This window comes from Coregonus lavaretus, assembly GCF_964263955.1.
Source record: "Coregonus lavaretus genome assembly, chromosome: 11".
In the NCBI taxonomy this organism is placed as follows: domain Eukaryota; kingdom Metazoa; phylum Chordata; class Actinopteri; order Salmoniformes; family Salmonidae; genus Coregonus; species Coregonus lavaretus.
This window is the reverse complement of record NC_139998.1, coordinates 38,875,570-38,889,520: the sequence shown is the minus strand read 5'-3', so window position 1 is coordinate 38,889,520 and position 13,951 is coordinate 38,875,570. Positions and strand designations below refer to the sequence as shown.

At 42.2% G+C, this 13,951-nt stretch overlaps 1 protein-coding gene and 1 long non-coding RNA gene across 9 annotated transcripts; both read right to left on the bottom strand.

Moving 5' to 3' along the window:
* Nucleotides 1–276: 276 nt before the first annotated feature.
* On the bottom strand, nucleotides 277–5,951 carry LOC311137258 (uncharacterized protein). Of its 8 annotated transcripts, none has more exons than XM_084171652.1 (8): nucleotides 4,830–5,948; nucleotides 4,465–4,706; nucleotides 4,135–4,290; nucleotides 3,908–4,008; nucleotides 3,432–3,702; nucleotides 3,177–3,313; nucleotides 2,897–3,094; nucleotides 277–2,803 (listed from the first exon to the last, which is right to left on the bottom strand). In XM_084171652.1, the coding sequence occupies exons 3-6, from the start codon at nucleotides 4,145–4,147 to the stop codon at nucleotides 3,288–3,290; spliced, it is 411 nt and encodes a 136-aa protein (XP_084027778.1). In that variant the 5' UTR covers nucleotides 4,148–4,290; nucleotides 4,465–4,706; nucleotides 4,830–5,948; the 3' UTR covers nucleotides 277–2,803; nucleotides 2,897–3,094; nucleotides 3,177–3,287. The 8 variants fall into 8 exon arrangements, 4 of the variants coding, with proteins under 4 accessions (XP_084027778.1, XP_084027777.1, XP_084027775.1 ...); XM_084171651.1 differs by having other exon boundaries at nucleotides 277–1,180; nucleotides 2,122–2,803; nucleotides 3,908–4,290; nucleotides 5,703–5,947; XR_014613924.1 differs by having other exon boundaries at nucleotides 3,908–4,290; nucleotides 5,694–5,951.
* Nucleotides 5,952–9,042: 3,091 nt separating this feature from the next.
* On the bottom strand, nucleotides 9,043–12,780 carry LOC311136767. The gene is made up of 4 exons (XR_014613891.1): nucleotides 12,525–12,780; nucleotides 11,868–12,126; nucleotides 11,570–11,665; nucleotides 9,043–11,099 (listed from the first exon to the last, which is right to left on the bottom strand). It is a non-coding gene; the product is annotated as an uncharacterized lncRNA (long non-coding RNA).
* Nucleotides 12,781–13,951: the final 1,171 nt, after the last annotated feature.

Genomic DNA, 13,951 nt, shown 5'->3' with positions numbered 1-13,951 from the left:
TTAAAGATTGCTGTACACCAGCGGAACCCATCCAACTTGAAGAATGGGCAAAAATCCCAGTGGCTAGATGTGCCATGATTATAGAGACATACCCCAAGAGACTTGCAGTTGTAATTGCTGCAAAAGGTGGCTCTACAAAGTATTCACTTTGGGGGGTGAATAGTTATGCATGCTCAAGTTCTGTTTTTCTGTCTTATTTCTTGTCTGTTTTACAAAAAAAATTATTTTGCATCTTCAAAGTGGTAGGCATGTTGTGTAAATCAAATGATACAAACCCCCAAAAAATCAATTTTAATTCCAGGTTGTAAGGCAACAAAATAGGAAAAATGCCAAGGGGGGTGAATACTTTCGCAAGCCACAAGCCACTGTATGGCACAAACGTGTATATAAAACAGAAAATATTGATGAAATTGTATTGACACTAATAAAATACTATTGTTTTGTACAAAATAAATGCAATGTACCATTGCCATCTAAGCCTAAAAGTTATTCAGTGGGCTGCTTCTCCAGAGTGGTGACACTCCATCACTACAGATGGGCATTATCAGCAAAAAGCACAGAAGCATCCAAAATTGCATTTCCATTGCCTCTTGAATTTAGAAATTACACTGAACAAAAATATAAATGCAACATGTAAAGTGTTGGTCCCATTTTTCATGAGCTGAAATAAAATATCCCAGAAATGTTCCATACTCACAAAATGCTTATTTCTCTCGAATTTTGTGCACACATTTGTTTACATTCCTGTTAGTGAGCGTTTCTCCTTTGTCAAAATAATCCATCCACCAGACAGGTGTGGCATATCAAGAATCTGATTAAACAGCATGATCATTACACCGGTGCACCTTGTGCTGGGGACAATAAAAGGCCACTTTAAAATGGGAAGTTGTCACACAACACAATGCCACAGATGTCTCAAGTTTTGAGGGAGCGTGTAATTGGCATGCAGACTGCAGGAATGTCCACCAGAGCTGTTGCCAGAGAATGTAATGTTCATTTCTCTACCATAAGCTGCATCCAAAGTCGTTTTAGAGAATTTGGCGCTACGTCCAACCGGCCTCACAACCGCAGACCACGAGTAACCACGTCAGCCCAGGACCTCCAAATCCGGCTTCTTCACCTGCGTGATCTTCTGAGACCAACCACCCAGACAGCTGATGAAACTGAGGAGTATTTCTGTCTGTAATAAACAGGGATACAAACTGGTGAAAAACAGTACAGTTGAAAAATATATGGCAAATAGAAATCCAATTTGGATGGTGTTAAGAGATAGATGGGTGGTGTTGAATGGAGTTGAAGGATGGGACTAATAACTAACAACAACTAATAACAACAAGATAACTAATAATGTAAGCATACTGTGTCCATAATAAGTATATAGGTTATAGGTTGAGAGCTTTTGTGAAAGAGCACAGTTAGAAAGATATGGCATATAGAAGCAAACCGGATGGACATCATGAAAATGATCGGAGAGGTTGAGGGTAAAGTTCAGGAGTAAAAAAAATAATAATGAATTATTGTAAAATTGACTGTGTCCATAACATTTATATAGTATGTATAAGCTGGAAGTAGAGGCCTAAGCATTGTTGTTCACTAGTTTACTCCAATTAGGGAAGGGGTGGTGGGGTTGGAAAGTAATAAAGGGAAATATTTTTTTTTTAAGGATATGTATGTGTATGTATGCATATATATTTGCGAGAAAAAAAAACATATGGGGAATTGGAAGTGATGCAGACAATTACATTGATGGAAGTTACAATCTATCTGCAATATTAAAGCTGATCTACCCCCTAAAAATAAAAATACATTTCAGAGGGAAAATTAAACAAAACCCAAATAGAACTTTCCTTTCCTATACCCACATACATTTTCACAACACTTTCTTTAAAAAATATATATGAATTGCAAACATAAAACATAGTCCGTCAAATTAAGGTAAATGGCAGAAAACAGGCCTGCTGCTTCCTAGGCCAGGAACAATCTGGGATTTATTTGACAAAGGGAGAGTACTGGAGGGAAGGAGAGGGCTGGGTAGAGGGACTGCCCCTACTTATTTTTCTTAGCATGGACAAGTATTACAAGTGCCCGCTTGCACTGTTTTGCAGCATGCTTGAACCTTGCCTTCATCTCCTCTTCAGCTACCGCCCTCTTGCTCTCCAGAGCACTTCCTGATGGATGACAGCCATACTCGAGATGTCATCTTCAGTCTTTCAGCAGACTCTGCTGCCGCTGGGTCTTGTCTACTGTCCCTGCTGACCTGATGTTTCTGCAGAGCCTTCGGTCCACCTCCCCAAACCTTGCATCCTCCCGTTTAAACATCTCCACTGCGGTCTTCTGCCTGGACTGCAGGGTGTACTTCACAGCCTGTATTGCACTGAACGTTGAGATGTTCATGTTGGTGCTTCCTGTATCAATGATATCGTTCATCCAGCTAAACGAAGATTCAACCCTGGGACCATGAAAGACGGAGAGGGCACCTTTCACCACATTACCCAGGGCTGGATACTTCAGTGTCTGGGCCAAGACATGAGGCCACCACTCCACCATGTCATCTCCCTCCGTGAAGCTGGCCAGGCATGGATCAATGTTGTATCGCATGATCTCCTGGTGGAGATTACTGCCGGCTGGTGAGAGGCGGCCCAACATTGCACTCAGCTTCTTCAACTGGATGGAGTGGCCTCTCAAAATCAGGTCCAGAGCAGACAATGACCTGTGTGTGACCTTGCAAGGGCAACTTATTCTGCATGTAAAGTGCAGTGGTGGTGTAGGCTTTGGTGACCTGTTCCATGAAAGACTTCAGCAGCTGAAATATAGAACACAAAACGGACAATCGCTACATGTTTTGAAACAATGAGAAAAAAGATAAAGTATTCAAATGTAATTGCAGAGTACTAACAGCATGATTGGGATTCCTGGTTCTGAATCCATCTGCTTCCCGCCCCACATACATCTCCCTGGCAGACAGCAGCATCTTCTCCTCAAATACCATCACTGACCCTTTAGTGATGTATTCAGCTTTGACGAAGCAAGACAGAAAAAGCTGGAATGTTTCAAGCTGCTTGTCATGGAGCTTATGTACCAATGTCTGGCTACCCTGTGAATGTAAAACAAACTGTTGTGAAATACAACATTGTATATACAAGTGTAGCCAACAGTCGCAGATAGAAAATACCCACCTGGAAAACCATTACGTATTCCTTCTGGATAGCCAGTACAACCACGTAAATGCTGAGTTGTAGGTCAGTTGTAGTGCCCTCATGCCATATCTTCCTGGCCACTCTCTTCTTTCAGTTTTTTCCTTGTTGTGTCATGCCTGTTAAAACAGAATCAGTAAGTTAAGTGTCAATAAGGTACATTTTGCTCATCACTGGTAACCATGATGTACACAAACTCAATACTAAGCTTAACATAGAACTAGTGATGAACTTCACCTTTTCTGTTGAGGTCCTCGTGCAAAGACTTGATCCGCGCTTGTGCCTTCTTGCTCACGTGGTGTTCTTTATAAATGTGTTCCAGTGGGTCCTTGTACAGCTCCTGGTCATCGTTGCTCAGGAACCCGTAGTACAGGACCTTGTAAGCCGGCAGCATTCTGTGTGTCGAAATGCTGACATCATATGTGGACAGCCAGCGATGGGGCACAAACCTCTGAGGACTGGAGCCAGGGATGTTCAGGTACCAGCATATCTCCTTGAGGTACATCACCTGACAAAAAGAGAGAGACTATGAAATTATTTATTTCCATACACTGCCCCTTTATTGTTCTTTATCATTTAAAGGTAGGATTGCACAGAAACAAGACGGATTTGGAATAAATTCAGTATTCAATTGAATTAATGAATCAAATGAATAATGATTTCATTCATTTCATAGACTGAGTGAGAAGTAAATACCAAACGTTCAAATATACTTGTTTTTCCTTTATCTGGAGACCACTGATGATCAGTGTGCAGATCATTGAAGAGCTGCTCAAGATGCTGGTCGAAGGGCTCTGCAAACTTCTTTGCCGCACTGTGGATGTGATGACAGGAGTCTCCATCAATGTCGATCAGGGTTGGACAGTGCATCTGATGGATCCTTGTCTGGAGGCCGGTCTTGCTACCTCAAGACGCTAATAGAATCCATCATCATGCTCACCAGATTTTTCCATGGGATGTTGTTATGGTCGAAGAAGTCGCAGAGCGCCCTCTCCAAGCTGATGGCATTCACCTTGATGACCTCCAGGGACCCCAAGTGCTCCACCACCACCTTCCTCATGTCATCAGGGTAGTAGCTTACCAGCATGGAGAGGACCTTCAAATAAAATAAAATAAAATCAGGGTTTATTTGTCAAATGCACAGTGAACAGAAATGCTTGCTCCTTGAGCTCTCTCTTCAACAATGTAAGATAAGATTAAAACAAGATAAAAGTAGTGCAAATAGAGTAGAGATAATAGAAAGATAACAATAATTAAATATGAGAACAACCTTCTTGTTGCTGTTAGATGTGCTCTCATCCAAGTTCAAAGAAAAAGGAAACCTCCTCAGGTTTGAGAAGATCCTTTCGGAGAAGGTCCGCCATGGACCATCTTGTAGGATGCCGCTGTTCTCGAGAGCTTCATCCTCTCCAACACCACCTTGTCAATGGCAAGATTTTGTGCTAGCTCAACAATTACTGGAGCAATAGCGAAGGGGAGGGAATGCTCTGCTAGGACACCAAGGACCATAGCCTAGAAGACATAAATGAGGAAATTAACTAAAAGCAGGCACACTTATTTCACCTACACTAAGTTTGCTTAACATGTGCTATGCTGACTTCTCAAATAGTGATGCTGCTGACCTAACACACCTACCTCTGCATTTGCTATGCGGTCTATAGTGGGCACAGGAAGCTGAGCCTGTTGTTCCTTAATCTTCTCTGGCCCCTGGTGGAATGTTGCTGTGTCCCTGGGCAGTATCTGGGCTACACTGTGCGTTATTATTACATTGTACACTTTCTGCCTGTGTACATCTGTTCTACAATGTGCCAGCAGAGCATGAGACCCTTTGTTGGCATAATTGATCTCTTTCAGGCAGAGAGTACACCTGGCATACCCCTTTTTATCCACCTTATTGAAAAAGTGAGAAAGAGGGAACGTGTGTGGTGTTCCTTTCACCTCTATAGTGGCATCCAGCTTAAGCCAGGCCCAGCTCCAACTACACTTGATCCCTGAATCCACTTGTTTAACAAACAACGCCTCATTTTCACCTAATTCTCTCATTCTGAAAATGAACCACAGAGGGAATACATTAGTTCATAGATAGTAGTTAAATCGTTAGCTAGCTATCTAGTTAACATGTCACACAGATTGCCGTCAGGGTCCACTGAGCAACTAAAGACGTTATAGCTTGAGGAACGACAAGGAGTCGTATACCAGTTAATACTATAGCTAATTGGTTCCTCGGGCTAACGTTAGCTCATCTGATGTTGTAACTTTAGCTAGCCACCTAGGTGTCTGACTTTGTTACTCAGCTAAGTTTCACGTCATAAACTCAATTATTTGATCAGCTAAGTTAGCGAATGTTGCTCAACATTTCTCCGGCTAGCTAACAGAGAATTCGATCCAGCTAGCAACATACTTAACAATGCTAACAATTCTTGTTCCACCACACTTGCTCCCTCACTTCAAACTTTCCAAATGCCAGTTGTTTTTCCGGTTACAGCTCATTAAGTACACCTTTATCACCTCCGTCGGCAGGCTTCTCAAATACCTCTTCGTTCTCGTCAGTAGACGCGCTGCTGCTGTAACTGGCAAACTGCTTTTCCACTCTCCGCCGTCATTCCAGAGCGTGCGCTGATGCTGTCACTAGCAAGTTGGTTGTCTCTTCTCTCCAGTAGCGTGCTGCATTCTGTTGTTATGTCAACAATTGGCTGAGGCCAGGCTTTAGCCTTGGATACAGACCGTATTGCTCCAAGCGCGCATCACTGGTTCGCTTATAGACAAGCCCCCCCTCCTCCTTATATGAACTGTAACTCAGTAAAATCGTTAATTGTTGCGTTTATATTTTCGTTCAGTATATATCATGTTGCTAGGTAGCCAATAGGTCTAGTTTGAGGTCAAGTCCTATTGCTGCACTATTCTCCACTTTCACTACAGTTTTGTCATATAGGCAGGTAAGTGCTATTGCATCTACCTTTCGTTGATGGGTCTTTTTTTTCCTTTTTATAATTTTTTTGTTGTTGTCATTTAGCAGACGCTCTTATCCAGAGCGACTTACAGGCGCAATTAGGGTTAAGTGCCTTGCTCAAGGGCACATCGACAGATTTTTCACCTACTCGGCTCGGGGATTAGAACCAGCGACCTTTCGGTTAATGGGCACAACGCTCTTAACCACTAAGCTACCTGCCTTTTTCTTCCATATTCGTTGATGGGGGGTGCTTTGAACATTGTTAAATTATAATTTCTTCCACATTGTAACCGTCTAAACCAGGGGTGTCAAACCTACGGCCCGCGGGCCGGATCAGGCCCGCAAACGGGTTTAATCCGGCCCGCGAGATGATTAAAAAAAAAAAAAAAAAATTTGTTTTACATTTTTTGTAAAGTATAAAAATGCGCTGCAATTTTTCAATAAAATAAACTGCTGTTCCAATTGCGTCCACTGGATGGCGCAATAGCAATTGTGTTAAGCAAGCAAACTGTTTATACCGGGGCAGAGCAAGTAGGTCAAGCACGTGCAGCCAATGAGCTACTTTGTTTTGCCCGCGATATTTATTACGGCTTCTACTTTTAACATTATGTGCTTTGGCACCCTCATTGCCCCAATATGTCTCTGTCAAAAAAGAGAAAAGTGGACGCAGATTGCAGTGTTCCAAGAAAAATGGTCATCCTATTTAATCACGGAATTGAATGGGAAAGCTGTATGTTTGGTGTGTTCAGAGCATGTTGCAGTGCTGAAAGAATATAACCTTCGTCGCCACTATGTGAGTCTTCATGCCGACAAATATGACAACTTTCAAGGACAGCGGAGATGAGAGAAGGTGAATGAACTGTTGGCGGGTCTGAAGAAACAGCAGTCTGTGTTTACTCACAGCCGAGACATCAGTGACGCTGCAGTGAAAGCTAGCTACCTCATTGCTAATGAAATCGCAGTGGCTTCAAAACCATTTAGTGAGGGTGAATTTGTAAAAACATGCATGATGAAGGCAGCGGAGATTGTGTGCCCTGAAAAGCGGCAGGCTTTTGCAAATATCAGCCTGACAAGAAACACAGTTGCAGACAGGATTTCCGATCTTTCAGTGGATTTGGACAGCCAGTTGAAGCAAAAAGTAAAGTCATTTATTGCGTTTTCGGTTGCAATTGATGAAAGCACGGACATTACAGATGTTGCACAACTGGCCATTTTTTCATCCGCGGAGTTGATGGCACATTGACCGTCACCGAGGAGTTCGTGGAGTTGGTGCCGATGACAGATACAACGACAGCAGCTGATATTTTTACCGCACTCGTCGGCGCGCTGGACAGGGTCGGAGTGGACTGGTCCCGCGCTGTCAGCCTGGCTACAGATGGTGCGCCCTCAATGATCGGGAAAAAAGCAGGCGTTGTGACAAAGTTCAGAGAGAAAGTGCAATCTGCAAATGGAGGACGTGATTTTTTGACTTTTCACTGTATTTTGCACCAGGAGGCTTTGTGTTGCAAGTCATTAAAGATGGATAACGTCATGAAGGTGGTCATCCAAACTGTTAATTTCATCCGATCCAGAAGCCTGAATCACCGTCAGTTTGACAGCCTTCTCAGAGAGAAAGACCACATCTATGGCCTGCCATACCACACTAAGGTAAGATGGTTAAGCCGAGGTGCTGTGCTGAGGCGTTTCTTTGATTTACGAGAAGAAATTGAACAGTTCATGGAAGAAAAGGGCAAACCAGTGTTAGAATTTCATTCCGCAGAATGGATGCCGGACCTTGCATTTATGGTGGATGTTACAGAGCACCTGAATAACTTGAACAAACAGCTGCAAGGGGCGCAACAAAGTTGTCACGCAGTATTATGACAGCATATGTTCTTTCAAGTTGAAGCTGTCATTGTGGGAGACGCAACTTGCCGGTGGTGATGCAGCTCACTTCCCCTGTCTGAAAAATGTGTGCACGACCCAACATGTGGCAGACATGAAGCGGTTCAAAGATAAAATAACGGGACTGTTACGGGAGTTTGAGCAACGCTTTCAGATTTATGTTTATATGTTTTTATGTTGATGTGCTATTGTTTTTAATTGATTTTATTTGTATATTTAACCTATTCTTGACTCTGTGGTTCTTGCACTTGTTTGGGGAACAGGATTTCATTATTTTTATCTACATTTCTGCCTGAGAAATGACACCCTGATATAGTTCTGTGATCTGTGAAACAGTTCTGTTAATCACTGAGGCATTGTGTGTTTGTGTGTTCTTTTTCTTTAGAATTTTCTAATAAACTTAACGTGTTTTATGATTAATAATGATGTTGTGCTTGTACTATTTTGGACACACTGTCCTCAGGCTCCAGATTTATGTTGTATGTTGATCGTATTAAAACAAAGAAAACAATCTGAAGTTGTTGTTTTTAAGTTATATATACCATGATTTTTCCGGTCCGGCCCACTTGGGAATAGATTTTCCTCCATGTGGCCCCTGAGCTAAAATGAGTTTGACACCCCTGGTCTAAGCCAATAAAGTGCTGCTAGTACAATTACATCTATTCTGTATCGTAAATATTTAGAAATGCAAGTAGGACTGATGCAAGGTTTTTGAGCAGAAAGCTACGATAAAAAAACAACAACACTTTAGTCAGGATTTTCAAGTTGGCAATAACCTGCCTGCCAATTTAACTTCACCAAGCACAGAAAAACAGAGACTGGTGCCACTGTAAACTTCAGTGTATAAATCAGGAAAAATACTTCAGGTGCATTTAAAATGTAAGAATTGTTTTTAAAACAAGAATTCATTCAACTTTTTTGCCCAGTCAGGAGTCACCTTTGCAGTCACCTGAATAACTCACCTAGGGGTCTCTATATAACTGACGGACAAAATGTGAATGCCTAGTTCTGATATTCACATGAATTATCCGTTTATTGATTTACACAATAAGAACAAATAAGAACTTGGGCTCATGAACATTAACCCTTTGACTTATAGCAAGATCTCCTAGCATTACAGCAAGCACATATCTAATTTCCTAAAGCACCCTTTCTCATTTCCTACGAGGCTTTCCAGAAACTAACCCGAGAACATTTCACCCTCCTGAATAAATCCCCATTGTTCATGACATCTGTAAGCAGGAAGTTGCACCACTGTAGTTTAGTCTGTAGATGATATAGAGATAATATCGCTGAGTCTACACAACAGCAGCATTATGGCAAGCACTCCTGTCTACCTCCTTTTCTACTTCTGAAAGTGCGGTCAGAAGATTTACGATAATTATCACCATCACAGTGTGTGCGTGTCGCTGCCACACCATTACAGCTATGGTTTTTGTAGTGTCTTATGTCAGAAAAGCCTTTTCCACATCTCTTGCAATAGTAAGGCCTAACTCCAGTGTGGACTTGCATGTGGGCTTTGACATTGTTGGCTTGGCTGAAACCTCTCCCGCAGACATCACATTTGAATGGCTTCTCTCCCGTGTGGATTCGCTCATGCCTTTTCAGATTGGTGTTGACTGCAAAAGTCTTGTCACAATAACTGCATTTGAAGGGTTTTTCACCTGTATGGGTCCTCTCATGTCCTTGAAGAGCTTGCTTCAGAATGAATTTCCTTCCACAGTATTTGCATTCATGGGGCTTCACTCCACTGTGAACTCTCATGTGATAGTCAAAAGCATTTTTATATGCAATGGTCTTTCCGCAAATGGAACAAGAGTATTGCTTTTGTCCTGTGTGAATTTCTTTATGCTTTTTCAGAGTTAGCATGGAGCTGAAGCCGTTCAAACATATGTTGCAACTGAATGGCTTTGTTGATGTTCCCTCTCTCCCAGGAACCTTATCTCCTTCAGCCGTGTGCCATTGTAGATTGTGTTGTCTCATTTGGTAATTGTAAATAAAAGTCTTTCCACATAGGTCACACATAAATGGTTTGGTTGCCCCATGACGGTGCATGTGAGCTTTTAAGTCGGTGGACTGTGGGTAGCTTTTCCCACACACTTTACATTTGTATGGTCTCTCCCCCGTGTGAAGAACTTGGTGTCTCACAAGGTTTCCTTTATGGCCAAAAGCAGCTCCACAGGTCTCACATTTAAATGGCTTCTCCCCTGTATGAATTCGCTTGTGCTTTTCGAGGACGGACTTTGTCCTAAAGCTCTTACCACACTCTGAGCATAAGTGTGGACGTATGTCTGCACCTGTATGTCTTCGCATATGAATTCTTAGGTCATAAGACTGTCTGTAACTCTTCCCACATTCAGCGCAGCTGTATGGTTTTTCACCGGTGTGGATTCTCTCGTGCCCCATAAGTATGGTCCTTTTTGTGAAACACTTTCCACAAGTCAGGCACTTGAACGGTCTCTCCACTGCATGAACTAGCCGATGTTGTGTAAGATCTGTCTTGGTAGAGAATGTATTTCCACAGACTTTGCAACTTAAATTGTTTTCTTTGTGATGAAACATGTGGCGTTCGAGCTGCTTGGACATTCTGAATGTTTTGCCACATTGACCACAAGCAAACGGCCTCTCTCCTGTGTGAATTAGCTTGTGACGTAACATCATGCGGTTCAGGCTGAAGGTCTTGTCACAAACATCACACGTGAAGGGCCTTGTGTGAATTAGCTTATGACCTTCAAGTAACCCTTTCCTGCTGAAGGTCTTCTCACAAACGTCACACTTGAAGGGTTTTGTGTGGATTAGCTTGTGAACTCTCAGCAACTCTTTTTTGCTGAATGTCTTCTCACAAACATCACACTTGAAGTGTTTGTTTTCTGTGGATCCTGTCCCATTAGTAGTATTGCTGTTTTTCTGGCTTTCATGGCTGTCTCTGCCGTTGTCGGTGCCCTCTGGAAGAGCAGCTCTCATATGCTCAACGTTGGATTCAGTATCTCTTGGTGAGGGCACTGTATTCAGAGAGGAGTCATACTCCAATGAAGACGTCTCTGTAGGTTTACTGCAAACCTTTGCAGGTCCTAAACATAAAAGGAATAGCCTAAGTTAGAGAATTTAACAAAACGATTAGCTTATACAAAATTAATTTAGTCAAATAAATCAACCAATATATGGCTATATCCATATTTTTGCCTTAAAATAAACATGCTTTTTAACAGCCTGTGTATTGTTTTCGAACAACTGGGTCATATTCATTAGTGCACACCACAGAAAAAAAGTTCAGGTAGTCATTCCCCATTTTGGCCCATTTGCTTTTGTTTGGTTCCTAGTGAATATGACCCTGGACCACGTTCAGCAGGACACAACTGTACAACATGAGATTCAAAGGTAACGGTGTTATTCTGAAAAAACTGTTTTCCAGTTAGCCAATAATGCGCACTGTTTGAGGGAAACATTTATTTCGGTACAAACCATCACAGCAAACATTGAACTGAACGCACCCCTGGTTTGGCAACGATTATTCAAAATAACACCATCTTGAGGATATTACCTGCATGGACGGACGTTGCATTAGTGACTGTGTTTGCTCGACTGAAATTCCCTGGCAATGCTGAAACCGCAGTCATTCCAGGCAACAATGGGAGATCTAAAGAATAACAAGCAAAGTTAAATTGAAACATGTTCAAAACTCTCTCACTTTTTCATTTCCACAAAATGATGTGTGAAATTGATACAAACAAAACTATCAAAAGATGGGGCACAAAACAATCAGTATGCCTACAACAGACCTATTTAGCTAACTTGTTATAGGCAGTAACCTAATGACTGTGTAGGTCTACAACACTCACCAACTGGTTTTATTGCAAAGATCATTCCATTGTGCAGAACATGGGTTGGTGTCGGTACTTTCGGTTCTGCTTCCACTTTAGCCAGAGACGATCTATAATGTTCAGCTTTCTCAGTCATTGCCTTCAGATCTTCGTCCATCTGCTCCACCTTGGTCTTCAGTTTGTCGTTTTCATTTAGCAAACGTGAGGAGGCCACTAGGAATAGTTGGCAGATTTTACGAATACCCTCCCCCATCAACAAATTCATAACAGTGCAGAGCTGTGTAGAGAAATAGAAACAAGTGAACTAATTAGTTACTGTATACAGCCAGCTACAGCAGAGGGTGTGAAACCAGTAACTACCAGTAGTACTAGTTAAGTAGTTAGGTAGCCAAATTAGGTAGTTGACGAAAACCAAAACCATCCGGTTTCAGGGATACAGTATCTTCAACCTAGCTTCCATTTCCCTGAACACCAGAAGTGGGGACACGCTCAGACGTTTCTTTCACGCCTGTTAAATTAGGTTACAGTAGGTAGTTAACAATCTAGCTAACTAAACAAATAGGAGGACGCTAATTTATGCAGATCACTTTAGTTCGTTAGCTAACGTAGCTGGTTGTAGTCACTAGGCGCCCGTAATCATACTGCTCAGTGCCGGAAATATTTTACAATACTCACCTCTCTCTCCGGATTACCATCGTTGTTAGCGTCATAGTTCGGCAAAAATCTGTACATTTCTGTCATTGCCATCTCGACGACAAAGGCCATAATCGATGTTGTTTCTGACTTGAACATATTGGAAATTGTAGCCATTTTGACCTCCGATTAATTCACGTAACGTTAGAATAAAAACAATAAGTATCTAGGTAGCTACATTTGTCTTCATTAGCACATTTTGGCTAACTGGCTGCTACTGTTATCCGCGTGAAGCGTCTTGTCAGATCACTTCCGGGTCACGGAATTTCTTCTTCTTCTTCAGTGGGGTTTATCGGCGGTTGGCATCCAACATTATGGTGCATTACCGCCACCTACTGTACTGGAATGTGGGCCAGAGACGGGGAGAAACTAAATCCTACCTGCCAACCCCGTTTCTCTTAAAAAAGATAACAAAATATTTGAGACTATATCTAATGACATTCTGCTCAATATACTCTTTAAACTAATTTCCTGTATCCCCTTCTCTCTCATACTAAATATCATCCTCTCTCTTTCCCTCTGATACTGCCCACACTGTAGCAATACATGCTCCACAGTCTCTATTTCCTGACAATAATCACACTTTCCTGATGGATGCTTTCCTATCACATTTAATTTCTTATTCAACTGGCTGTGTCCCACCCTTAATCTTTTAAAAATAGCCTCCTCTCTTCTGTCCCTTCCTGCCGTCCTCCCCTCCCCGACTTTCCTCTGTACCTGAAATAAATGCCTTCCCTTATTATTTATATTCCACTGCTCCTGCCATCTCTGCACCATCACTGTATATATCAGTCTTTTTGCCTCTGCCTTCCTCATTGACACAACATCAACATCCCCACTACTAAGTGCTTGTTTAGCCTGTTCATCTACTGCTTCGTTCCCCTCCACCCCCACATGGGCTGGAACCCAAGTAAATCTTATCTGAATACCCATCTGTTTAATCCTGCCATGGGTTTGTAGCACCTCATAAAGCAGGTCTTGTCTGCTACATGAGCTAAAGGACTGGAGACTCATTAACACTGCACATGAGTCAGAGCAAATAACTATTCTGTCTGGCTTAACTTCCTCCACCCACTGCAAGGCCAACAGTATGGCCATCAGCTCCGCCGTATATACAGCCAGATGATCTGTAATATGTTTCCTGACTTCCACCCCACATTCCTGCACTACAAATGCTGACCCAGTACGTCCTGTCCTTGGATCTTTTGAACCATCTGTGTAAATGGCCACAAAATCCTGATACACAGTTTCCAGACGTCTCTTAAAGAAATCAGCTGGATCAACCCCCTCCCTATCTTTCTGTAGTCTCTCCAACACTTCTAGATCAACTACTGGAGGCGGGAGTAGCCATGGTGGATTTACAGGAATAACTACCGTTGGACTAAACTCCCTTCCATACAGTCCTATCT